Source organism: Cupressus sempervirens, chromosome 3, assembly GCF_028749045.1.
Source record: "Cupressus sempervirens isolate cs-2001-9-10 chromosome 3, ASM2874904v1, whole genome shotgun sequence".
Lineage (NCBI taxonomy): Eukaryota > Viridiplantae > Streptophyta > Pinopsida > Cupressales > Cupressaceae > Cupressus > Cupressus sempervirens.
The window spans coordinates 969,339,837-969,367,499 of record NC_143120.1 but is presented as its reverse complement, the minus strand read 5'-3'; the positions used below and the strand labels follow the sequence as shown (position 1 = coordinate 969,367,499).

General features: G+C 35.7%; 1 protein-coding gene across 1 annotated transcript in view; it reads right to left on the bottom strand.

The window, feature by feature from the left end:
- The window catches only part of GEK1 (D-aminoacyl-tRNA deacylase), a 245,223-nt gene extending 217,922 nt beyond the window's left edge, over nt 1-27,301 (bottom strand). Inside the window, exons 1-3 of the mRNA XM_089822632.1 lie at nt 26,941-27,301; nt 14,326-14,506; nt 13,723-13,865 (exon numbers count right to left, since the gene is read on the bottom strand). Of these exons, the coding sequence (XP_089678758.1) occupies nt 13,723-13,865; nt 14,326-14,506; nt 26,941-27,228 (612 nt within the window). The 5' untranslated portion in view covers nt 27,229-27,301. The remainder of the gene's footprint in view (nt 1-13,722; nt 13,866-14,325; nt 14,507-26,940) is intronic.
- Between the last annotated feature and the right edge of the window lie 362 nt (nt 27,302-27,663).

The following is a 27,663-nucleotide window of genomic DNA, read 5'->3' as shown; positions in this document are numbered from 1 at the left end:
GAAATTGGTAAATTAATATTAAGAAATGGCTTTTGGTTAGCCAAAATTCAACTTCAAGGATGTATTAATTAGCAAACCATCATTAAATAGAAATTTTTAGCATCCCCAAGGCACCATTTAATTTCGTTTTGCAATTTGTGGTTAATTAGTAAATTAAAAGTGCAGTTTTCATTTTAGAAAATTAAAATTTTGGCAAAGTATTTAAAGTGGGCCACTAACTTAGCTTTAATTTTGGTTTTTTTTTCCTCTATAGGACCAAGTCGGCCAGCCTGTGAGGAAGGTGAAAGCTGCTATAAAGGGAGTCCCCTCCCATTTCATTTTCATCAATTCATTTGCTCCTCATGCTTGGGCGAATTTGAAGCAAGGGCAGATTTCCAGACTTGGCCGAAATTGGTGGAAGGCAGTTTTTTGGCGATTTTTGGGTAATTTCTCCATTGCCATTGATTGGGCGATTTGTCTAAGGGCCAGATTTTTTGCGTTTTTGGGGATTTTTGCTCCACTTTGTGGGCTGCGATTTGTGCCCTAGGTGGCAGATTTTACAGATTTTGCTCCTCCTTTGCTTGGGCGAATTTTGTGGAAGGGCAGATTTTTTTCATGCTTAGCCGAATTTTGTGGGAGCCGAATTTTGTGGGGGCCGAAATTTGTGGAAGACAAAATTCTGATTTTCTAGAGGGGCTGCAATTTTTATATCAGATTTGGGCAATTTTGTTGGGAGAAGAGATACATATGAAAGTTTGATTTTTGCATAGAAGGCAAGTGTTGGATAAGCTTAGAGGCTTTGTTTTCTAATTTGCAAAGGGATTTGTAATTCTTTGATGTCATATCCCGGGTTCCGAAAAGTTGCTGTAAGATTATTAGTTAAGGTGAAAGTCATCATCTAGAGTTGCAAGGAGTGCTTAAGCTGACATCCATTCTTTCGCTCTTTTCTAAGAATTGCACTACTTGGTTCTTCTTGCCTTTTGGTCCACCACTCTACCATCCCGTAATAGGGCGACGAGCATGGAGGATGATAGTGCAAGTAAGAATCCCAAGCGGGCAAACGCTAAGAAAGACAAAGAGTATATGACGCCCAAAACTTCCTTCTTCTCGAAAATGAAGAAAATAACCGATACTAATATCGCTACAGTGGACATGATACGGATGAGGGACAGACTAAAGGAGGGACAATCCCCCTTGGCAAAGAGGATATACAAGAACGGAATTGTACATGCAGCAGCTTTTCCTCCTACTTTGCCTTGTCCGGAATTGATTATGGAGTGTGCATCCAGATTTGATCTAGACAGTAAATCCATCATTTTTGGCGAAGGGAAGAGAGTGTTGGCCAACATTGGCGAACAAGCAATTGAAGAGACATTTAATATTCCCCAGAGCAAGGGCATGACAGTTGTAATGGTGGATCAGGCGGCCAAATCATTTCAAGGTAACCAAGAGGCCTACTTCTCACATCTAAGCGGAATTGGATACACGAAGGAAGGAAAGGAGTTAACAAATCAACAAGGCTTACAGTGGCAGATTTCAAGCCGGAATATGGCGATCTCATTGTTCTTCTCAGCCGGATCATGGGCCTAGCTCAAGCTATGCAATTCGAAAACTGGATGTACTTCTTCATTGATGAAATTGAAAGGGGAAAAGGAAAATTTGATTGGGCTAGGATCATAAGTGAAAATTTAGAGTTGCAACTTAGAACAGTTCAAAACCAAAGGCAATTCTACATGGGATCCTATCTGTTTTACTTAATTGCTAGATTGTATGAGAGTCCGGGACTTAGGGCCTTAGGAGAGATTGGTAATGGGCCGGGGCAATATTTGGTGCATGAATGCTATCCGTAGCTTCATTTGCACAATAACAAGGATTACAAGATGTTTTGCGATGCATTCACCATGAAGACAGTAAGGGTATTACAAGGGGCGCCTGCTAAGAGACTTTCATCGGAAGCAGAAGCAAGGATTAAGAAGTTTGGGAGTTGGTTCATCCAATTCCCGCAATTCACATACATTAGAGTGGCAGGAAGTACAGTTTGTCCCAAGAGGCTTCCAAGATACCCACCCGACAAGGTAGTTTTGATGGAATTGGCTAGGCAGCTTGAGCACTATGATAGAGTAATGAGGAATGAGGGGAAAACAGGCGTTTCCTTCTCAATTATAATTGGCAATGATAGTTGCCCAAATCGGGCCACCTTTGAGGCTGCGGAAAAGGAATTGGAGTGGTATCATCTAAGATGGTACAGAGCAAGGCAAGGATTCGACCCTGTTGGTCTTATCAAGGCATCTCATGGAAGCGAATTTAAGCATGTTCCCACTATAGAGGACTTTTGGGCCAATGCAAAGGATGATTTTCACGTGAGAAAGCTAGCTTTCTCGAGATTGTCGGTGAACATGATGAGAGATATCAGATGGAGAGGCCTTGATATTCCCGATCAATTGGAGGATGATCGTAGTGTGTTGAGAGAAGACTATGAGACAGTAGTTGGAACAGAGTTGAATCCAGTGGATTGGGACGATCATCAGGATCCTTCCTTGGAGGCAGTCACAAGGACAGTAGATTTGCATACCGAGTCGTGGTATAATGCCAAGATGAGAAAGCTACAAAGACAAAAGGTTCTCCTTACTTATGAGATGATGAAACCGAAGGAAGGTCTAGTAGAATCAATCGGACAGAAGGGTGAAGGAAGTGGCCGGCAATCGGAGACAGTGAGAAATAGCAAGAAGAGGGCTTTGGAGGTAGACAAAAGCCAAGAACGTTCGGAACCTCCAGCCAAGAGACAACGGGCAGCGCCGTCAAGGGAGAGTATAACTAAGGCTAGAAGCCAAGAGGTCAATTCGAGTGATAAAGGGGCCGCAGTGGAGGTGAGCTCTGATTCGGAATCAAGTGGCTACAGTGAAAGTACGGAGTACTCCCCTCTCTCGGAGAACCAGCAAGGAAATATGGCAGAAACTAGTAGAGAAGAAGATGGGCCGATTGATATTGAAGAGATAAGTCAGGCGTCTAAGGCCGTTGGTGATGCTTTGTTGGTCGAACCGAATCCGGATTTGGGGAGATGCACTGCACCACTATGGTTAAGGCAAATGCTTATGCCGAGAGGCGAGGTGGTAATGGCTCACGCAGTTGATGATATCCAAGGACTAATAGAAAAGGATGATAGCGAGAACCAAAAACAGATGGCAAATACGGTGGGAAGGGTAATTAGAAGCGACAGTGATGGTCACCGAAGGGTTCAGATTGCTATACCAACAGTCAATAAGGCAGCGGATGAGATTGCAGCCCAGGAGTACGAAATAGTAGAACATAATTTGGGAAGAAATACAGATGATATGGAATGTGAGGAGGTTCAGGAAGGCATAGCATCAACCAGAGAGAGATTGAGGAAGGCAAACGAAAAGATAGTAAAGTTGGAGGCCGAAAACAAATATTGGAGAGATTGCCAGCCAATCCAACAGCTGCATCAGGCAGCCCTTCCTCAAGACAGCGGGAGCAATTCAGAAGAGGTATCAGCTCAGTTACATGAAGTAAGATCTATGATACAATCCAAGATGGGCGAAATTTCTTGCCCTCCTTCATCTCAACATTCCAGTCATTGGTGACTGTTAGAAACAAATTCAGATTATTTGAAGAGGAATGGAAGAATTTTCTTCCCATCAAGGATTTGGTTATTCCTAGGCTGCAGGCGTTCATTAGGCTACCGGAGGCATATTTGGAAAGAGCCCGGTTGGTTGATGAGAGAGGATTGAGCATAGTTGAATCTTGGTATGTCGCATTGACTACCAGATTCAGAACACTTGAAGAAATTCATGATGAGATTGCACAACACGGCCCAAGCGTCGACACTTCCATTTCGACCATGATGAGCGACGCTGGGGTGGCGCTTGATTTTGAGGGTATTAGAGAGGAGGATGTCAGTGAGACAGGATTTGGATCGAGATTGGATGAGTTAGGAAAGGCTGCCATCAAAAGGAAACATCTGAACACCCTTTCCTCACTCAATGCTTTTATTGGGTTTGCAAAGGAATATGAGAAGGATCACGAAAAGATACTACAAGCAGCAAACAGCGTGGCAAAGTCAGCAGAACTCCGAGCGAAGCATACACCTTGTCCTCTTATGGAAGAAGTTAACGAAAGGCTAGCTAAGTTCATTGCCTTAGCTAAAAGAACAAAAGAAAAAGGAAGAATTATATTAGAAGATCATCTTATGTAAGCCCAAGTGGCAACTTTCTCTTTCTTCTAGAATAGGACAAGTGTTTGTTTCTGATTGGCCACCATTTTGGTGCCTTCTCATTGGTTGCCACTTTTGCACTTTTTTCATTGGTCCATTGATGAGGTGGCATCTTCTCATTGGCCGATGGGGTGGCAACCCTAATTAGGGTTTTTGGATCCAATCTGGATCGTCGATCTTGTTTTGATCTCTACCGTCCATTGTATTTTGGACCTCTATATAAGGCCATTGGCTCTCATTTGTAAAGGAGGAGAGGTTGGAGAAATTGTTGCGAAAATAATACCAAAGTGCTCTCTTTTTCATTGCATGTTGACTAAGAACATTGGGTGTTATTGCATGTTTTCTACTTCCACATAGTTAAATTTTCTTTTCAAGTTGGAGCAATTTCATTTCAAGTTGTTAGAGTAAGAGTAAAATAAAATGGATAGTTGCATGGTAGCTTAGGTAGATGTTTGATAGGGGTCAACACTAGGCCACTAGCATCCTAGCGGCTGGTTGGGAGTCTTTGTGTGGTGATCTAGTTTACTTTCCTTTGAAGCGTTGCATCTATGGAGGTAGGGCCGCTGGTTAGCCTTCATTAGATTCGATCCCCGTCCATCTGCTAACCTTCCATTCTTAGGAGTAGGAGTAGTTGAGCAGCCAAATTTCATGCTTAGAAGAGGTTAGTTAGAGAAGTAAACCAAAACATCGGCATTCTCACCTTCCATCGCCATTCACCCTATATTGCCATCATCGCGCCATCAACATCATCTAGCATTCACACCGAACCACCATCTCCATTTTCTCACCAAGATCCAAATTTTTCTCAAACAAGAAAACGTAAGGCCGCCTACGTGATTACCAGCAAATCACATTGATAAAACTAAGCGAGTATTCAACGGTGTAAGGAACATTGGAGTTATACTCATGTCCCATGAGAGATAACTTTTCAAGAGAGGAATTGTGTATTTGATATTCTGTATCAAGCATCCAATTACTAATATGTTATGTAGTGACACAAAACTCGCATCAACAATACTCTGCAATCCATTTTGTAGTAAAACTACCAACTCATGATGCTCAAAAGATTTCCTTACTCCAATTGACCGATTCTTCACCGATGAATTTTCTTTTATCACTTTAATCTACAATTTCAAGACATACCCACCAAGTCTAAGCCTATGTCTGGATTGATTAATCGAAAAAGCCCATGATCCATGGAATTGTTGTAATGATCGACCACTCTCTCTTGGTATATACTCAAACACCAGTAGTCAAAAATCCTCTACTCGATGACCTTTCACAACTGCCTTAACAAAGAATCCTTGTGACATTCCAAACAACAAAATTGCAGACAAAATATTCAAAGCAATATAAAACAAATGCACAAACTCTATGTTGTTATCTAACCTGGCTCTGATAACATGTTAATGTTTTTGACCCAAAAATAGATAAACAACAATAACAAAGCATAAACAATACACAAAGAATACAAAACATTTATCCTAGGAAAAACCTTCCAATTAAAGGGAAAGACCCAGCCACACCAACAAATGTCTCTTTTATTGATCAAGAAATGTTTATGCTATATAGTATAAGGCTTTCACTTGATTGATTTACAATATTCCAAGCAATCATATAAATAGATTGCATAAGACTCTTCATCTTTCACACGAAGGTCTCTTTGAGTCCCAAAAATAAGACCTTTTATATTTCCACATATGAAACACTTCACATTTCCATATGAATGCCTCTTCGCATGATGTATGACACATTTTTTTGCATAATATTAACTTAAATATAATCACAAATATCTCTTTCAGCTGAAGACAACCATAACGGTCATAAGAAACATATTCTATCTCATAAAAATCAGAGATGAAGATCTCTATCACAGCTAAAAACTTCAACAATTACAGCAACCTAACATACTTTAGGATGTTCATCCTAAAGATGTCATATAGATTGATGAAATGGGTGTAGATAAATAGCAAGAATCAGTTGGGATTCCCTTTGTTAAGTTTATGGATCTCTGATAGATAAAACAATTACAATAAATATAAAAACAGAATGTACTCGTACTTGTACTATAGAAGTGCAGAGTATGTCTTCAAATAATGGTGACCTTTAACTGATCAGATTCAGTATCTCCCTTTTGTGATTCACTGATAATCTAAACTATATGCTGAATATGCACTGTATGCTGTATGCTTCTGCAAGTTAGACTTTAGAGGAAGATAAATGAAAATAATAATAATGTATTATTTGCAGATAGTTGGGTCTAAGATGTCATATATCGATGTCATTCCAAAACGATCGGCCTTGCCTTTTGTAGGGAGAAGGAGAGTCACGACCACCATAGAGTCATGCCTCTTCGGTGGCATGGCTAACAAATAAGTAGTGCTACCGATACATTCATTAGTAATATGCCAATACAAATAGTGACTGCCTTACTGCTTTAATATGCAGTTGATCATACTACCGATAGGCATTGTGTTGCAAGTATATATTAATCCAAACACACACACACACACACACACACATATATATGTTTAATAAGCAACAATAACAGTTTATCTGAAAACATAACCACTAATTAGTATATCAAATAAGCATCATTTACTTCTATTGATGCTAAAACATTAACACTCCCTCTTTAGCAAGGGAGAAGTAAAACACCATTAGAATTTCAGTATAGAATACCTGATTGTTTTATCTGATCTTCACACAATGAAACAATTATAAGTCAAATAACAAAAATCACCAAGTTATGAACACTATCATAATGTATATTATAATCTCTAATTGTCTAAAACAATATCTAGAATAAACACAATGAAAATGTTACCTATGATCTCTAATTGCTCGAAACAATGTCTAGAGATGTCCATAGTAATAACATAAGATTTCATGATCTCTAATTGCCCAAAGCAATGTCTAGAGATGTCCATGAAAATTTGTTACTCATGATCTCTAATTGCTCGAAGCAATGTCTAGAGATGTCCATGATAATAACATGAGTTTGTTATCTATGATCTCTAATTGCCTGAAGCAATGTCTAGAGATGTCCATGATAACAGACCTATTATTTACAAGATCGTCACCTTGTAAATAATTATCTTCTGAATAAATGTCCATAAAAGATCGTCACCTTTTACTACACATGATGCTACTAACCAACAATAGAAGCATAAACTCACATGAATTAAAATTTAATTAAATATTCAATATTACAAATTAATCATACCAAGTTTTTCTCTGAAGTATTTCAACTTCACTTTAGCAAGAGGCTTGGTAAAGATATCAGTTGTTTGCTCATTAGTACAGATATACTCTAATTGAATGATTCCTCGATTCACCATATCTCGAATGTGATGGAAAGGATCAATATGTTTGGAGCGATTGTGGAATACCAGATTGGTTGAAAGCTTGATGCAACTTTGATTATCACAATGAATCATAGTGGGCTTCAAAGGTTTTTTAAACAAATTTGCTAACAACTTCCGTAGCCATACCGCTTCTCTAGCACCCAAAGAAGATGCGATGTATTATGCTTCGGTGGAACCTAATGCAACTAAAGTCTATTTTTTGTTGCACCAAGAAACCATACCAAATCCTAGACTGAAGCAATATCTAGAAGTACTTTTACGTTCAATAGGACTGCCTGCCCAATAAGAATCTGAATATCCATGAAGTTCGATGTTGACTTTATCATATTTGATTCTCATTCCAATAGTACCCTTTAAGTATCTCAAAATGTATTTAGCTACATGTAGATGTATCTTCTTTGGTGCACACATAAATCGACTCAAAGTGTGAGTAGCATAGCATATGTCAAGACGAGTATTAACCAAATACATTAAAAATCCAATAATTTGTCTGTAGTAAGTAGAATCTGTAGGTTCTGATTTGATCATATCATCTTTCAACTTCTGTAGATTTACTTCCATAGTAGTCGTTGGTTTACATTCCATCATTCCAAATTTTGTTAAGATGTCGATTGTATATTTTTCCTGATTCAGAATAATGCAGTTATCCTATTGCCAAACTTCTAATCCAAGAAAGTAGTGAAGTAGACCTAAGTATTTCATTTCAAACTCTGCTGTGAGTTCTTGTTTGCATTTCTTTATGAGATGTTCCTCAGCTGTTATCAAAAAATCATCAACATATAACACAAGGATAATCATATCATCACCATCTATTTTGAAATATAAGTTGGGATCAGCTTCATTTTTGGAATGTCCTAACTTCAGTAGGTAGTTGTCTATCCTTTCATACCAAGCTCTGGGAGCCTGTTTGAGACCATAAAGTGCTTTCTTTAACTTACAGACATGAGTTTTGCTGTCATGAGAACTGAATCTTTCTGGTTGCTCGATATAGACTTCTTCTTCAATCTTGGCATTAAGGAATGTTGTTTTGACATCCATTTGATGTGTCTTCCATCCCTTGGATGCTACAATAGCCAAGATGGTTTTGACTTAAGTATATCTAGCAACTAGAGCAATTGTTTCTTCATAATCGATGCCTTCTTTTTGTGAGAAACCTCGTGCTATAAATCTGGCTTTGTATTTTTCAATGCTTGCATCAGATGCATGTTTAATTTTAAACAGGTATTTGGAAGAAACAACTGATTTGTTCTTAGGTCTTGGTACAACATCCCATACATCATTTTTTAATAGAGTTATATTCTTCAATCATTGCTTCTTTCCAAGACTGATTTGAAAGTGCTTCTTTAACACTAGAAGGTTCCGTTTTTATAAATTTAGTTAACAATGCAACATAACATGATTGATTTCTTGTTCTTTTGCTCTCTCGCATTACTTCATTAGGTTCAACATGATTTTCTTCTATCATTTTCCGAGCCCAGAGTGGCCTTTTTTATTATTGATATTTTCAGAATTTTCATGATTAGACATAGTGGAAGAGGAAGGTTCAAAATCACTCTCCCTCTCAATTTCTGTTTGTTGATTTTCATCTTCTTCAGGAATAGACTCAGTAATAGATTCATCACTTTTTCTGAAGACTTTAAAGGCAGTATCTTCTTCAAATTTCACATCTCTACTAATCTCAATTGTTCTTTGACCTTGAATGAAGATCTTGTATCTTTTTGTTGTTTCATTATATCCAATAAATATTCCCTTCTTCCCAGAAGGTTCTAGTTTTGTTCTTTTCTCTTTAGGTATGTGAATATAAACTAGATATCCAAATATTCTTAAATGACTTAGATTAGGTTTAATGCCAATGAATACTTCTTCTGAAGTGGTGTTCTCTAAAACTGAGTGTGGACATCTATTTTGAATGTAGACCACAGTGTTAGATGCTTCGGCCTAGAAGGAAGTATGAAGGTTTTGATTGTACATCATTGCTCTAGCTGATTCAACAATTGATCTGTTTTTACGTTCCGCAATTCCATTCTGTTGAGGATTATAAGGTACAGAAAACTCCCTCTTAATCCCAATAGCAATACAAAAATTCTTAAAAATATCAGAGATATATTCACCTCCATTGTCTGATCTTAGAATTTTTATTTTATGTCCTAACTGATTTTCAACTAAGGCTTTGAATTCTTTGAATTTTGCTAAGACTTCAGTTGATTCCTTTTGTTTCAAAAATTAGATCCAGGTTCTTCTAGAGTAATCATCAATAAAAATTATATAGAAGAAGCATCCATTAAGAGAAGGTACAGACATAGGACCGCAAAGATCAGTATGGATCAATTCAAGGATGGATTTTGATTTGTGAACACTTTTAGGAAATGATTGTTTAGAATTTTTACCTAAAGCACATCCTTTGCAAATACTTAAATGATCAATTTTTAGGCCAAGTAAACCTTTTACAATTTTTCCTATGGATGATAATGCCCGGTAGTGAAGGTGACCTAGCCTCCTATGCCAAATTTTGGTGGAATTTGAAGTTTCATGACTACAAGCTAGGTTTAAGTTTTGATTATTACAAAGTTTATAAAGAGTTCCATTTCTAAATCTGATGGAAATGGCTTTCTTAATATTAGAGTTCTTGGGCCAAGATAGAACTTTGTCATCTTGAAATGTGATTATGAAACCTTGATCAACAAGACCAGAAATAGATACTAGATTTCTCTTTATTCCTGGCACATATAAAACATTTTTGAGTTGTAATGTAATTTCTGAGTTTAGTTGAATTGAACAGGAACCAATTCCTTTTATAGGATGAGTAGAGTTATCTCCAATTGTAACTTCTTCTGAGACTTGTTCACAGAAGGTTTCAAATTTGTCTTTAAAACCAGTGATGTGTCGAGATGCTCTACTGTTGATGATCCAAGTATTGTTATTAGAGTTTAATTCACTTAAAAGGGCTAAGTAAAAAGCATAGTTTTCTCTTCTTTCTCTTCATCGTCTTCTTTGATTTCTGCTAAGGCTGCTTGAATTCTCTTCTTTTCAGGACAGAATTTGTGGGAGTGACCAATTTTGTCACATTTAAAACATCTAACTTTTGACCAATCACGTTGCTTGTAAGATTTGTTACATTCATTTTTGTTGTATTTGAATTTTCTTTTCTTATTTGATTTTACATGAAGTGTTTGAATTTCTCCCTCTTGATTTGTGCTTAGTCCTCTTGAGACTAGTCTAGATTCTTCTTGAGTGCATTCATTTTTTTAATATATTAAATTTTGGAAGTTCGGGTCAAGAGCTTAATCCTTGAATAAATGTTTCCCATGATAGTGGAAGACCTCTCAGTGCTATAATGCTGAGTTCTTTGTCATCAACTCAACTTTCCATTGTTGCAAGTTGATCTTTAATTCAAAAATTCTTAAAAAGTATGAGGTGATAGATTCTCCATTTTTCATCTTTATGTATAGTAGATCTTGTTTTAGAGTTAATAATATACTAGTATTGTTGATTTCAAATGTATCTTGAACTGTGGAGAACATTTCAAATGCAATCTTGAGAGTAGATATGGATGGTAGGATATGATCTTTTACAGAATCTATAATGATCTTCATTGCTTTGTTATTATGTCTTTTCCATGTTACTTTCGGTGGCCCATGTTTGATTCAATATATTCTTTTAATTCCATTTCCCTTAATATTATCATTACTCTAATTTTCCATGAAGAGAAATTAGATGCACCCTCAAGCCTATCTTCTAGTCTCACATGATTCACCATTTTAATGATTAAAGTTTTAGCCCCTTTTTCTTCTAAAAATCTAAGATTTTAGATTTTATTTTTGTGTAATGTTTTTCTTATCAGAATGGCTCTAATTCCATGTTAAGTTTATGGATCTCTAATAGATAAAACAATTACAATAAATATAAGAACAGTACAAGTAATAGTACATAATGTTCTTATATTTATTGTAATTGTTTTATCTATCAGAGATCCATAAACTTAACACCCTTGAGCAGAATGAATTAGCAATGGAACCCAAGAGAGTGTGTCATGTCTCCTCTCTAGTCTGACTAGCAGAGTCATGAGAGTTGGCCTATTATTGGAGTCTCGTAAGCTAGCAGTGGTTGATAAAGACTCATACTAGATACTTAGTGACCAAAGTTGGTTATATAGTCAATTTGAGAGCCCGTCAAGGTAGTTCCTTAATTTTAGGGATTTTTCTATAATTTAAAAGGTTGTGGCAGTGATCAGATTTGAGGCTCCCTAGGACCAGTATACAGTCTCAATTTCAAGGTGACAGGGTATATTCCCTAGTTTCTAGGAGCATCCCTAGTTTTAAGGGATGAGACTGTCAATTGGCCCACATTGTCCGACATCAGTCACAGGCAAGTGACAGGACACATTCACTAATTATTTGGTTGGTTTGGCTTTCCAGTTGAATAAAAGGAAATATTTTCTAAGTTTGTGTTTCAGTTTGGCTTTTAATACTTCCTAAGTTTGCGTTTAAATAAATTAAAATAAAGCTATTTATATAGCTAATTGGAGTAATAAGGGGATTTTGGCTTCATTTAGTCAAGTAGGCCTATGTGTTATAGCTCGTTGGAAAGGTCTTGAATTATTATACCTTATTTTCATCTTCTGGAGACCTTCGAGCACCTAGAGTTATGTTATTTGAGGAAAGCGGTGTTTTTCCTATACATAAAGGCCTTTTAATTGAGACGATGTCATTTTATAATAAAGGGAAAGGCATATTCTCCCTTTAGGATTTGATTGGCTTTGAGAGGGTGATAAAAGGAGATGTTGGCTCATTCTTTCAATATCTTTTACATCTTCATTCTTGGTATTTGCGATTTTTCTCTGAGGAGCAATTCTAAAGGACTGGGACACAAACCCTAGAGCCTAGCTATTGGGACGCAAACCCCAATAGATGGTTTCAGCAGCATTCTACAATATTGTTTCAATAGTTGACAAAGATTGTTCAGTTCAGCATTTGGGGGTGCTTGTGCATTGCACGTTGAGGGTCTTGTTTGGCACGTTGGGATCTTCTTGCTGCCTTGGAGTGACTATAGCAGCTGTACAATTGCCTTTCAGCTGGCACATGATTTGTTGGTTGGCTTACGTCAGCCATCTCTACCCTTTTGGTGCGTGGCTGGTCCATTCTTGCAATTGGCATCTTCATTCCTTGTTTGTAAACACCTTTGCTGGCATATTGATTATATATCTTGCCTGGTACGGTTTGTAGCTATTCTGGTTGACTAAATATTATATTATTTGTTGCTGTTGTTAATTATTGTTTTACTTATATCTGGAAAATACAAAAAAAAAAAAAACAATCTTGTCTACATCCTCTGTCTAATTCTCTAAGACCACAAAGAAAGCACAGGAAGATCTATTATTTTAATTAAAATTTACAGAAGTTCAGTGAAAGGATCCTTTTGGGATCTTTCAGAATGGAGTCATGACTCTCTCTCTCTCTCTCTCTCTCTCTCTCTCACACACACACACATGCACCTTTTTACTCTCACATTTATAGTCTCCATTTCTAGTCTCCATTTGTAATCATATGGTATCTTTTATAGTCTCCATTTGTAGGATGTGATGAGTCAAATGATCTTCAGATGCCAGATCGGAGTGATTATCAATGGGCAAGGCTAATCACTATGTTAAGACTCTTTTACAATCCATGAATGACACTACTAAACAAATCTCTCTTATTCTCTATCTACAATATGGCACCACAGTTTTTTTTTTTCCATCTTGATGAAACAAGTGATAACTTGATAATACCTCTTTGTTGTGACATTTTCAGTGTTTTTATCAATCATTAGATAAAAAATAACTCTGCTAAGGCAGCTTGGGTGAGACACAATGGATATAAAACAATCCCTAAGCAATAAAGACCTTCACTAAATTTGGACTTCTTTCAACAAAAAGCTTCGTGTTTCCAAAGCCAAATATGTGTAGTAACCAGCCTTGTGAAGCAATACAAACCTAGGGATAAGAAACTAGGTAAAATTTACAAAACTAAATAAAAGCTATAACTTTGTTAAAAGGAGATATCATTTGCATTATTTATTACAAAAAATTTGATTATTCTCACTACAGAAAACTGTAGATATTATCAACATTACAAAATTATAGTATCAGCCCAGAAGAGAAAGAACCTCAAACTCTGGTGTGAGGGCTTGCTTTTCAGCAACAGCTTGCAAGAGCCTATACCAAGCACCTATTCGAGGACAAGGCAAACCCGCCCAACCAGGCTTTCCTCCAGCAACACACTCTTCATATGATTGTAAATGTGGTACGCCTACACACAGTATACAAAATGTGATCAAAACAGAATAGCAGGTTAGACACAACTTAAAATTTTGTAAACAGTGTATATCACTTCTGTCACATAGCTCTTTGAGTTCTAAGTTTTCACAATGTATGTTGAATACTTCATTCTTGTACAAAAATTGTTTTGTCTCACAAATAGTAGCATATAATACCACAGCTACTAAAATTATCAATATCCTGTAGTACCCATGCACTGAAAATAAATGCCTACTAAACAAACTTAGTACTATGATGCCTATAACTTTGAATGTGCAAAAACCATTATGTAGCCACAAGTATCAATCAAAAAATAATAATTTCTGGCAAGTTCATTCAAATATTAAGAATCATTTGAAAAAGAACAATACCATATGTTCAATAAAATCTGTACAGCAGAACATATGAAAGAGGTAAATTGGCAGGAAATTCTAATGAATAACTTTGTTTACCTATTGGATGAACTGTAAGAGCAGGACGGTTTGAAACAGCTGTATGTTTGCTGAGGAATATTATTTCATCTACAGTCTCCCCAGTCAACTCCTCCCAACGCATATCCAAGTCATCCTCCTTTACAATGCTCTGATCATGCTTCAATAGACGAACTCTTCCATTGATGAAGGATGGGATATCCTGAAGCATTAAGAATCGTGAGATGCAAGCCATCACTCAACTAATCTTGTGAATCCAAAGTTCTTTTCCAAAAGATATATCAAAGATGTAGACATATACTGTTGGATGTCAGATACAAACTTCACATTAGCTACAGAAAAAGCACCATCACCATATTGCATTAGTATTCCTAACAAATAGGTCCTACTTTACAAGCTAACTGAAACCTCTACATCGTAGATAAATGCAAAGTTTTTCCTCCTGAAGAGAAGCTGGAAATCACATCTGGGATTCAATGGGACTTAAAAGAACAAATTGATTTATGGCTGGGACCTTTGTTTGTGTAATGAAAAGAACTCAAAAAGGCTATACCAAGCTAGTATTTGATGCAGAGGGGTCTGAACACTTAACCAATCACCTTTGTAAAACCTAGGTTTTGTCTCCTCCTAGGAACCCTCCAATGGCTCCTGCCAAACAAACCTTCCCGACATGTTTCCAAGTAGACAGGACTTGTCCTAATCCACCTCCTTGTGATCCTCCAACAGGAGAATTCAACTCTACAAGTGAGTGTCATTGCTCACAATCAAACTTCTTCACAAGCCTAGGTTCATCCAAGTGTTCCACCCTTGCATTTCAGGATCTGTTCTCTCCAATGACATCAAGTCATGAAGCCATGGACTCTTTCCCCAATCCAACTTTATCATTTGGGCCCCTTGGATCCACTCCCAACAACTCAACACTCACTTTTTTCTATTTGGCCTAGTAGAAGACCTAATAGGAATTAGGCCTCCAAATTGGGTATTTTGCAATTCATTTAAAATCTTCCTACACATGCCCCCAAACAAATGTCATTTCCAGATTCTGTTTCCAGAGTTCTACCAGATTCCAAACTTTTGGATCTGGGTTCGTCCTCCTGACCTCTGAACAACAAAACCCTCATCTACAAGCCCTAGTAGACCTGATTAGCACATTTACAAAACAACCCCTAATAGTTTGATGATTCTAGGCCAAATTCCATTATAGAAAGTTTTGTATACCTAAATGAACAACAAATCTACAATTGATTTAATTGCCACATCACCCTACCAATCTGCACTCACTTGTTTACAGTCACCAGGCTAGTCACATGAGAGATGCCTAGCCTTAATTTGCTTCACTCCTCACAATGGCAAAGTGTGTTCGGTCGCAAACCTCCTGCGATACTATTGGTACATGTCGATTCTTCATTCCACTGAGAATGGGAATTTTCTAACAGTGGAATGAAGAGTTATGACTCATTCTTCCTCAAAACCCTAGTTGATCAAGGTTTCAAACCTCTAAACACAAATCTGATTGGAACTCCCTCCTATGTTCACTAAATCAACGAGACCAAGTTCAATAGAAAGGTGATTCAATGCTCTATCTACAATCAATTTAAATTGCCTTCCAATCAAGATTCAAACATATGAAACTCTGAAACAAGAAATAACCTGTGAGAATATAAGGGACCAAACACTATTTCTTTCCAATTGCCAACAACAACTTCATCTTACATCAGAAATCGACCATAAAGGCCACAGACCAACTGTTTAACTCCCATCCAACCAGCTCAAACCGAAATTCAAACCATTTGGCCGTTGGAGTTTCAATTGACAAAATGTTGTCAATGTTGCTAAGCAACTTTGTGATGACAACATTTTGGGCATTTTTTGCATTTGTTGCATTATGGTGATCAAATCACCTTACAATCATTACAATTGGACCAGTAAGATCCCCAAACACACAATTTTGCAAGGTTTAACCAATGTTGACCAACAATGGCCTTTTCAGGACCTTTTACCAAAACTGACCCAAAAGACCTTGTTACAAACACAAATGGCCTAATGAGGCCTTATTACAACTTGAGTAAAAATGAAGACAACATGACACTTAATCTATTTGATTCCCTTGTGTAGGATCAAATGTCACCAAAGGTGCTCTTGCACCAGAATTGCAAGAAAATGTTAACTCAAACCAACATAAAAGTCATGGTGTGCTCTTTTCTTTATTCAAATTATAACACCATTCTATTTATTTCCATAACTACATCCCTCTTCTTTGAGGACACTGCACAATATTATGCTCAAAGTGGATGTACAGTATTATGCTCAAAGTGGGTTACTACATATCAATAGCAGAGATACTTACAAAAAGGAAACATAGCTTGCTTGAAGGGATGGCCTTTATTAATGATAGTTCAGTTTACCAAGTTACCCATCCTAGTACTGCTTCAGGTTTGTTTTGCAGGTTCGGTCAAAAAACAAATTGGGGTTAAGTTCATCTTGGGTTTGTCCATATAAAAATAAAAAGTATGCATATTTGCAGCTGTAATCAACTCCAAAATACACTGCCACATTAATAGTCAAATAACATAGCAAAATACACCATCATATTAATAGGCAACTATTAGTCAAACTACAACAACATGATATATATTGAAGTTAAAGGTAATAATGTCAAGTGTCAACAATCAACCATCATTGATCAAATATCATATGGGTCATCAAAAATATTGTCAAGCATTGACAGTGACAGTAGCACTCTCATGCTCACTAATTGGCTCATAGTATTTGTCAACATCAACTGCAGCAAGTGGGCAGTTGAAGCATCCAAGTTAATATACTTTGGCTCTGTATCCCATTTCCTTGTGTTCCCTTCTTTATAGCCACTTTGTTTCTATTAAAGAAGATGCAAGTTTGAATGCACATACAACAAGTCCTCTACCTTTTGAGTATAGTCAATTGGTCTTTATTGAGTGGATGGAGTACATGATCTGTTACCTGTCAGGTGCAAGTGAACTAGCAACACATTTAGAAAGAATTAGAGAGTTGAGAGTTAGAGGATCTAAAAATTTTAATTACAAAATATAAATTTAAATAAAATTTAAAAGATAAAAGAAAAATTAATAAAACTTGTGACAAAAATTTTGATTGCAAGAAGTTGTAGTTGTAATGATTGGCTATGGATGTACCAGCAACTATGAGCATCAACCATATACTTGTCCCAAAGAGCATCAAGATCGCAGTCCTTTTGAGCATTCAAAATTCACGACAACCTCATTGCATCCTATATTTCACAATCACTGGAAAGTCTACAAAGAATTGCCTTGTACCCTTGTAGAGTTCAACATCTCCATATGCTGCAACTCTTGCTGCCAGGGAAAGGAGTTGTGCACTATAAAATTTGGGACATAATGCAAAGGCAAGAAAAATTAGAGTGGTGATTTTGTCTTATATCTCTTTAATGATTTTGTGTAGTTGTTTGAAGAATTTTCTATTAAAAAGGACTATCCATGTCAATATATGGATCATGTTCAATATGGGCTTTATTAATATAATATTACAATTTTGATATAATGGTCATCTTAGATCGTTTTTAGCAACTTTCTTTTATGTCTTTCATCTTTAGATAGTTTTAGGAAGTTTCCATTTTGTCTTTTTATCTCTGACAATTAGTTAGTAACTTTCTATTTGTATGTAGTTCTCGATTGTTTCCATTATGGAAAGATCTTATTGTAATTGCATATTTAAAGAACTTGTATATCCCCTGTAATCAATCAATATCAAACTATCAATTATCATTTCATGGTATCTGAGCCCATAGGTCAGTTTTTTGACAATTTTTTAAAATTTGTAGTTTCATACCTGTTAATGTTGTAGCTTCAGTCGGATTGAATTAAAGTAGAGACAATTCTTTTATGGTTAATGGTCAATTATCAATTAGACAAACCCTCTTATGTCTACTTATATATTTATTATATATGTTATACATTATTATATATAATTTATTAATATTGATGTTGTCTAATTAATGATTGATTAGTTTATTACCAAAGAGACATGTTTCTTCTATGGATATTTATATATCCTTCAAATTTGCATCTGGAACATACATAGCAATAAACGGTAGTGCTTAGTACATTTGTAGAGATCCTTTCACTTAACATGGTATCAAAGCCATACTGTAAATCTAAGTTGCCGGTTCGCGGTTCGGTTCCGGGTTCGGGTTCGAGAACCGGTTCGCTGGTTCGACAAAATTTTGAAAAGGGGTTTGGGTTCGTTTGGGTTCGTTAGTACAAAAACATGTAAAAAAAAATTTATTTTATATATATATATACACATCTTTACGAAGCATGAGTTAGAATTAGAATGTAGCATAGTAGCATAAACACATTTGAACAACAAAAAACTTTAAAACAGCATAAACAATATAGTAGCAAACAACAGCGATCATTGGAACCCCTAGCGACTAGATCTCTTCCCTTTCATTTAAAAAATTCATAACTATATCTGATTAGTTTATGCAGATCAACAGTAAGTTTTAATAAAAATTTCTTCTTTTCATAAATTTATTTACCAAACTCTTATTATGATTAACATAATCGATTGAACATGGTTAAAAACTAATTAGATCTAGCTTGCAGAAGGTAAATCCCTTTGACCAGCTGAATATTCTTCAATCTCTCTGGGCACAATCTCCCAAGCACTGATCAACAACAGTAAACTGGAAAAAGACCATTCATGGAGGCCTTTGGATAACACAGTCTGATGTCCCAAATTCAATATTCTTTAATACAATTTTTAATATACCTAGAGGAGAAATAATCAGCCAAACAGTGATAGACAATGTGGTAAGTAGCTGCCCCACCTGACCATATTCATGTGACCATAACTTTCTTTTGCAAGGCAACATTTCCCAATAAAACGTTGTTTATTGTTTAGTGTTTGAAAAATTCATATTGCTACTCATATAGGCCTTGAAATTCCTCGAAATTGATCATGGTGGTCACCACATGTTGAGCATCTTCTCTTGTGGGTGTCTCAAATTTAGTAGCATTTTGATTCAAATAGAAAGTGTTTTACAGCTAGGGATTACTCAACACTAAAAAACTGTGGCATTGTAATGCCTACCAACCCAAACCCAAGATGTATCAACATAAATTAAATTAAAACATGCTGTAATGTGGAAAATTTATATGTGGTTCTCCTGAGTTCGAACCTTGGTCCGAAATTTTACATGTGGTTCTCTTGGGTTCGAACCAGATCGAACCGGGCCTCCAAAAACGAACCCAGGTCGAACTGGACCAGAACCACAAACCAGTTCAAACTGGTACGTGGTCCAGAGGGGGGGGGAGGTACCCGTGCAACTTAGCTGTAAATGTATGAAATGATAAGAAAGTAGGAAAAGAGAAAACGATAAGCAGGGCAGACATGAAAAGGAATCTCAGTCAACATCTAAGTCAATGAAGGGAAAATAATTCAAAATCAAATTGAATGCAAAGAACCTATTTATTGTGCTGCTCTTGACGCAGGGGTTCCAAACTTAATCACAACCTTCAGAATTGAAATTGCAGAGCTCCTATCCCACTTGCAAGTCTTCAATTATTGATTGCAGGCAGCTAATTGTAAGTTTGTAACTACAAGTCCCCAAATTCATGAAGCCTACCCTTACTGATGGCAACAGAACAGAAATACAGGCCGCAAGTTTATATGAATCATTATATTTGAGATCGCAGGTTGCTATAAATGATGTGCAGGCCTCCAAAGTGAAAACGTAAACCTCACATTTGTGTCCACAGGTCACCAGACAATGATCGCAGGTCCCGGGGATGAATTGCAGGTAATGATTGATGAACGCAGGCTTCCAAAACATTCACAAGTCCACCAAATCAAAACACCATCCTCTTTAATTGCTAATGGTTGCCTTACAAGGTAATGGCAAGTTCTACTAACCTCGAAAAAGCCACATCAAACCAATTTGTGGCATTGGGAATTTCCAATAGCAAAATGTGCAGCAGTATATATTAACGCCCAAAAACAGAAGTTTTGGCGTTGGATTATTGAAATAACACTCTCCACTATCACAGATGCAAAATGCAATCACTGGCATGAACACCAAATACCAACTTAAGGCACAAACAATGTCTCCCTAGAAACAGTAAAGACAAATAGGAAAAACGTGCAATAGTTCTCAGATATGCAATCCACAATACCACAGTTGTAGATTGAAATACATCTCTCATATACAAACCTTTATATTTCAGAGAGATTAAATATGTTGTTCAAACCGAGCATTGAGAAACTATAATCCTGTGGATGAAGGTCATATAACACAAGCTGAGTATTGTGCATCATCACACCAGAAAAATTGACGGGGATTATATAGTAATCAATATCAAATACATATTACAAAAGCATTAACGACAACCCTTAAGATAATTTGTCTTGACATAATAAATGTCAATATTATTATCAAAATTGATGGTTATAAGGGTATTGCTATTATGGTAGCAACTATGATATTAACAGGTGCATAATGCTAAGATGTGTAAAAACAAAGGCATCGGTTGATTAAGCTATAAAGACTATTGAATTTTAAGAAGGAATTGACCAACCCAAGGATTTGTCATTCACACTATTAATCACTACGCACCAGAGGTTTGAGGGACAGATAATATATAATGTTATGAATCTTGTGATCAACCAGTTATCAGCAAACATTGATTAGTAAAGGAAGAAATATGAGTCAGGACTCTCGGAGCACAACTCCTCATTCTTTTGGCAAGAAATATCGAGGCATTTGATATCACTTCAACCGACACCATTGGCCATTTCTCTTTTATACATTAATCCATATTGAATCTGCTTCGTTAAGAGAAAGTGTCATTGGCATTATCAGTTGCAAGCATTTCAGTAATAATCTAAAGCATCAACATATCGCTTCAAGCCATATACATACATACATTTGCAAAATCAACTTGTCATATCAGATATTACAAACCAATTGGTGAAAGCAAAATAATTAGTTGAACAAACTTATCAACTATATCAGATATAGCAACATCTTCTTATCACTACAAGTGATACGATAATATTCATAGCATATTCAGTGTATTTAACCAGTACCTACTCGAAAATGATATTATTTGTCAAATTCAACATCTGTGCTTCTAATTGGACAATTTCTGTATAGAGAGATATTGATAAGAATAGCAGTGGTGGATTAAACAATCACATTCACTTCAGCATTTCCTTCATCCTACTCACCAACCAATACTTCACATTCAATGATGGCAAAGCAATACATAACTACATTCTTCAATCTAAGGAAGAATCCTCATTTTACTAAATAAAAAAATTCTAGTTTTTTTATCAAATGAAAAGAGAATCACCAAATCTTATTTTTATACAGAAGTACAAGAACAATAGATTCATGCTATGGTGCATACGTATTGTTGTGTGACTAGGAATGTATCAGTCAAGGTACTGCTCCATGTAACATTGGGAGTCAAAATTCAAACCTATCATTTTAATCATATGTGAAATTATACCTTGTGAAGCAAAATATCTTCCATGTTTGGGATCATGTGAGCAATATATGCGTAAAGCTGACCAATTAAAACAATAATGAATAAATGGGAATTTTACAATGTGGGGAGAAATAATAATCAATGTTCCATTCCCATTTGAACCATCTTGTGAGGCGAGATGTCAAGGACAGAACATCATCAGAGTTTCAAGTTCAAATCATCCTTTATTTGATGCATATGGACCTGCATTTGAGTAACTTGTGCAGATAAGTATTCTTATCCTTAAGTATTACATTTATCCACTTATTGTAGTTTCTCTCGTATTTTGAAATTCTATACATATGACCAAAGAATTATTTGCCTTGATCTTTTCCTTTGTGTCTGGAGATGTTCTTCAAGGAAAAGAAGGTTGGCACCTTATACATGCTACTAAATATTGTGCAGAACTCAATCTTATGATAAAGAAGTTGTGATTAGAATTCATTAGCCATCTGATGATCAGGCTGGATAAAGTGAGGCTCTTGAAGCGAATATCCTTGATGATCGAGATTATGAGTATTCTTCCATTAAGAGGGAGTTTGACACTTCTTCAAGCCAACGTAGGAGCTTAGAAGATTGATACTCAAAAGGAGTCCAAAAATACATGTGTATGACTGCATGATTTGATGGGCCCACTCCTGTGTACATAATGAGGAAGTAATGAATTATCAGCAAAAAGTCGAAAGATCAATATCAGATTCAGAGGGAGTCCAACAAACACCCTTGGGTGAAGAGAGCCTCTAAGGGAGTAACTAAATGCCCTAACTTCCCACGATCATTGTTTAGAGGGAGAATTTTAAGGTGCAATCCCTTATGAATGATATCTTCTCTATGAGGGATAAGTTCTAAGTGAAATTCCTTGTAATGCATTCTTCTCTGTGAGAGAGAAGTTGAAGTGAAAGCCATTTTTCCACCCTCCGACTTGGTTCATGGTGGTTACTATTTTGCATATGTGGATTATGTCATGAAAGGTGACGATCTTTCATTGATAATATATATATATATATATATGGAGGGTTGCTATTGTAAAGGTGATGATCTTATCAATAGTTTGACATGTTATCATGACAGACTACATTAAGTTGTTGTCCCGGAGTGCCAGTAGTCATGATAACAAACGTATCATGATCATACTACATTAACTTGTTGTCTTGGAGTGCCAAAGATCATGATAATTGTCATGATAGAGTTCATGACATGTTGATTACTAGTTATCTGATCGACTTCATTAAGTTGTCCCGGAATGCCAAAAATCAGATAACTCATATCCTACTAGGATATAATATATTCTTTTGGTAGGCATCAAGGATTTTTTGATGGCAGTGCATATACCAAAAGAATATAAGTATGATGAATATCATATGATTGATATTTCTTGTTGAATCATACTTCATATTATATTGAAAGACAATGGATGTATGTTGACATCCTTAAATATGTCATTCCAGGAATATCATACTGAGATGATATCTTTTCATATACTTGAGAGTGTGATATGTTCTATAACAATCCTCCTTAGCTAAGAGGGAGTGTTAATGATGTAGCTTCAATCGAATTGAATTAACGTAGAGACAATTCTTTTATGGTTAATGGCCAATCATCAATTAGACAAACCCTCTTATGTCTATTCATATATTTATTATATACGTTATATATTATTATTATTATTATTATATATAATATATTGATATTAATATTGTCTAATTAATAATTGATTAGTTTATTGTCTCTTCAATGGATATTTATATATCCTTCAAATCTGCATTTGGAACACAAAAATAAACGGTAGTGCTTAGTACATTTGCAAAAATCCTTTCACTTAACAATACCTAGAATTCAATTTCAGAAGTTTTTTCTAAGTTGCACGGGTACCTCCCCCCCGCGCCTCTAGACCCAAGAAAGTTTGAAGTTCGAGTCCGGTTTGAACTTGTTTCAACCAGGGTGCGATTTTTGCACTCCTAATTCGATCTGGTTCAAATTGGGTTTGAACTCGAGGGAACCACCTTGAAATTTTCGAACCCAGTTTGAACCTATAGCTAAGCAACTATTTATCATTTTTTTCAATATTAAATACTCCATTATAAACACATTTCATGGTAATCCATATCCAAGGACACCCCAAGGTTTGAAGTCTCATTCTATAGCATTCCCAAAAACTGATCTTGTCCTTTGAATTTGCTATCTCTTCTAGTTATAAACAGGACTGTCAACTGACATATAAGCAAAGTCAACCCACAAAATATAAGCTTGCATTCCTGTGTGACACATGGCTTCTTTTTTTTGCAAGCACACTAGTTGAGTAGTTCAAGAGATATGTTGCATGGGCCTTGTGGAATTATGTAATGAATTCATCAAGAAATTGGAGGCTCTACCTTTATAAGCTATATGAAGTCCTTGGCCAATAAGGTCAGCTTGAATTGGAAGGTATATTACATAGTTGAAGGTAAGATAACTTGCCTAAAATCCAATCAAACAACGATGTTGACAAAGCTTAAATGGCTTTTAAAACTTGGATGGCTTTAAACAAATTTTCTCAAGTTTCACCCTGTTCTAAACTGTGCACAGAATATATATTAACAGATATTTTAAATCATTTTTATGAGATTCTATTATTATTGTGATGAAGGTTTACTTATGAGATTTGTATATCAAGACTCTCAATTATTGCTTAACACCTTGGGTTTCTTCACATTCTGCTATTTGTTTTATACTTCATAGTACACAGCTTGCTTCAATATTATATGTAATGCAGCAAGTGTAGATTTGATTTTTATAATAGCTTATGGAACAAAGATCACTAGTAGAAAATTTTATAATTAACTAACACTACTTTGAATCTTAAGAATTGTTTTTTCTGTTTTTGTTTTTAATTTACATGATATATCATTCTTTTGATGCTGCTATTAGTCCAATTCACAGGATTGTTTGAATTTTCTTGTCACTCGGTTGTGTAAATGCTATTGCTGTAAAGGTATAATTTTACATATATCATTTCCAATAACTATATGATATATGGGACCGGATGCAGCAGGATAGGGATCAGTGAAGATGAAGGAGGAGAGGCAAAGGGAACTGGATGGCAAAATAAAGCTACATTCTAATTTTAATTCATGCTACATTCTTATTTTAACTCATGCTTCATGTAAAATGTATGTGTGTGTGTGTGTATTTTAATAATTTTTATATGTTTTTGTACAACGAACCCAAACCCTTTCCAAAATTTTGTCGAACTTGCGAACTAGTTCTCGAACTTCAAACTTGGAACCGAACCCGAACCAGCAACTTAGAGTTTTTTTTATTTTCTCTCAAAGGTTGATGGTTTCTGCCCCACCACTTTTAAACCCCTTCACGCCTATTCAAATCTAGAAAGGAAATCGGTTCTAAAGTCTTTATACTGCATGATAAATCCTCTGCAATTAAGTGATTGCCTTGATTTCTAGTTTAATGTATAGATTTATAGCTGCAAATAGTTTGTAATGGTTTCTCCAATTGAGTCAATTATAGATGAACAAGTTAATAAAAAGATGGGCTTCGTAAAATCCTTATATTTTGCATAGCCCACAGTTTTTATGTTTTAAATTCTATTTGACTATAACATGAATTTTCAAATGAAACGTGTTGATAGTCGAACTAGTAGAAGTAATTTGAATTGCATTCAAATGAAATGAGCTCAAATGGTAAAAGCATGGGAATTCCAAAGAGGAATCCTGAATTTAAATCCCTGGGAAATGTTAGTTTTTTGTTGTTTACCTCGAAAGGTGGAGTTAAGTTGCTTTAAAGCAACTTGAGTTGAATAGTTAGCAACAGGTTTATTTTTGTTCTTTAAGAGAATTTTCTAAGTTTAAGAAAAACAAGAAGTGATTTTATATATGATTTAAAGCCAAAGAAAGCAAGAAAACGTTCTTTTCTTGCAAGCTAAGTAAAGCAGTTGGGCTCTATATATGTAAGATTGCAAGAGCAAACTTGTAATTGGATTCTATTAGACTTTGAAAGGAAGTCTGTTGTTAGGCTGAATAGAAGATCCAACAATTGCAGGTTTTCCCCAAACTGGAGTTTCCTGGGTATATCTGTGTTATTGTCTATGTGTGGTTGGCTTCTGTTATTTTGTTTACGCTATTTAGTTTCAGTCAATTAACCCAGAGTATTGATTGTAATAAATCAGATGAGTTTCCTTCTGTTCATTTATTGTGCAATTAATTTGTAGTTGGTTTATAACTATAAGAAATCATAATGGTATCAGAGCTATAAGAAATTAACATTGTATCAGAGCGAGGTTGACTGAACTCTGCATACAGAGCCAAGATCTATGACATAGATTACAGAAGAAGAAGAAAAAATTTGTCTCTGGTTTCATTTGTGGCTATGACAACCAGTATTCGAGTAAGGATAGGTTGCAGGGTAGCTATGGTGATCATCCTCTGGTGTAGGGTTTGCATGGTGCATATCCAAGGAGCAAGGATGAGTTGCATGGAGACATTGAGGAAGATATTTTCTTGATATACTGAAAGGAAGAGATTTCCTGGGTATATCTACGCTATTGTTTATCTGTGATTGGCTTCTGTTTTTTTGCTTCTGCTATTTAGTTTCAGTTAATTAACCCAGAATATTAATTGTTATAAATCAGATAGAGTTTATTTCTGCAAACTTATAGTGTGATTATTCTGTAGCTGGGTTATGAGAATCTAACAGGAAACATTACAAATTATGCTACTGGGTGAAATATCAAAACCAGTGTATACCCCACGGTATGAAAGAACCCATCTGCATGTGGCAACTAATCCCAAGATCACCTACCTCACGGGAAGAATTTACCATGGCATTAAAAGGGTATAATCTTCCATTTTGAAGCCTCAATTCCGATGTTTGGAGACATGATAAAGAGTTCTAATTGCCAATGGATTCTACGATAAGCGTTAAAATTGGGTAAACTACGACATCCTAACTTGATTGAGATACTCACGTATCAGTGTTAGTGGATAGTCCCAAATTAAATATGGATTAAATTTAGAATTTAAAGTAACAGTTAAATAAAAAGTGTAGAATTCCGAAAGTAGAAAGAACATTTTAGTCTTTTTTCAGATATAATAACCTGCAAGAGAGGGCCAGGGCGCCATTCGGAAGACATTTGGAGAAGAGCTGAAGCAGGTCCTATGGAAGCTGGATCACATGTTGTTGCTACCACCAATGTCACCATTATTCTATCAATGCACGTCAGGTGAGCACAGGACCGGCAAAATCTCACGTAGGATGGTGTGTCTACTTTCAATGAACTGGAAATGAAATGCTTGGTGTGCACGCTATGCGGAACGTTTAGAAATGTCACCTTTAAGAGTTGTAGGAGGGGATGAATGTCTGTCGAGGGTGCTCCTTTGAGCATTGTAGCCCACTGTTTTAATTTTCAGATTCTTGTGGATCCGTTGGTTTTTTCCCGTACGTCTCCCAAAATATCAAACCATTAGCACCGGAATATATTTATGGTCATTTTAGTTCCTATTAATTTTCTTTAACAAAAAATACAAATATTTTTTAACAACTTCATATTGAATTAATGAAATTAATGAATGAATGTATTAATTATAACTTTATCTTTTCCACATTTGTCACAAGTTGATAAGATTTTATTTTTTCAATTATTTTATCTTTCACCTCACACAATATGTCTAATCAATATTAATTATTACAATTTATTATATATTTTTTATTTTTTATTTTAAATATATTTATTATTAGTTTTAGATTGATAAGATTTTATTTTTTCAATTATTTTATCTTTCACCTCACACAACATGTCTAATCAATATTAATTATCACA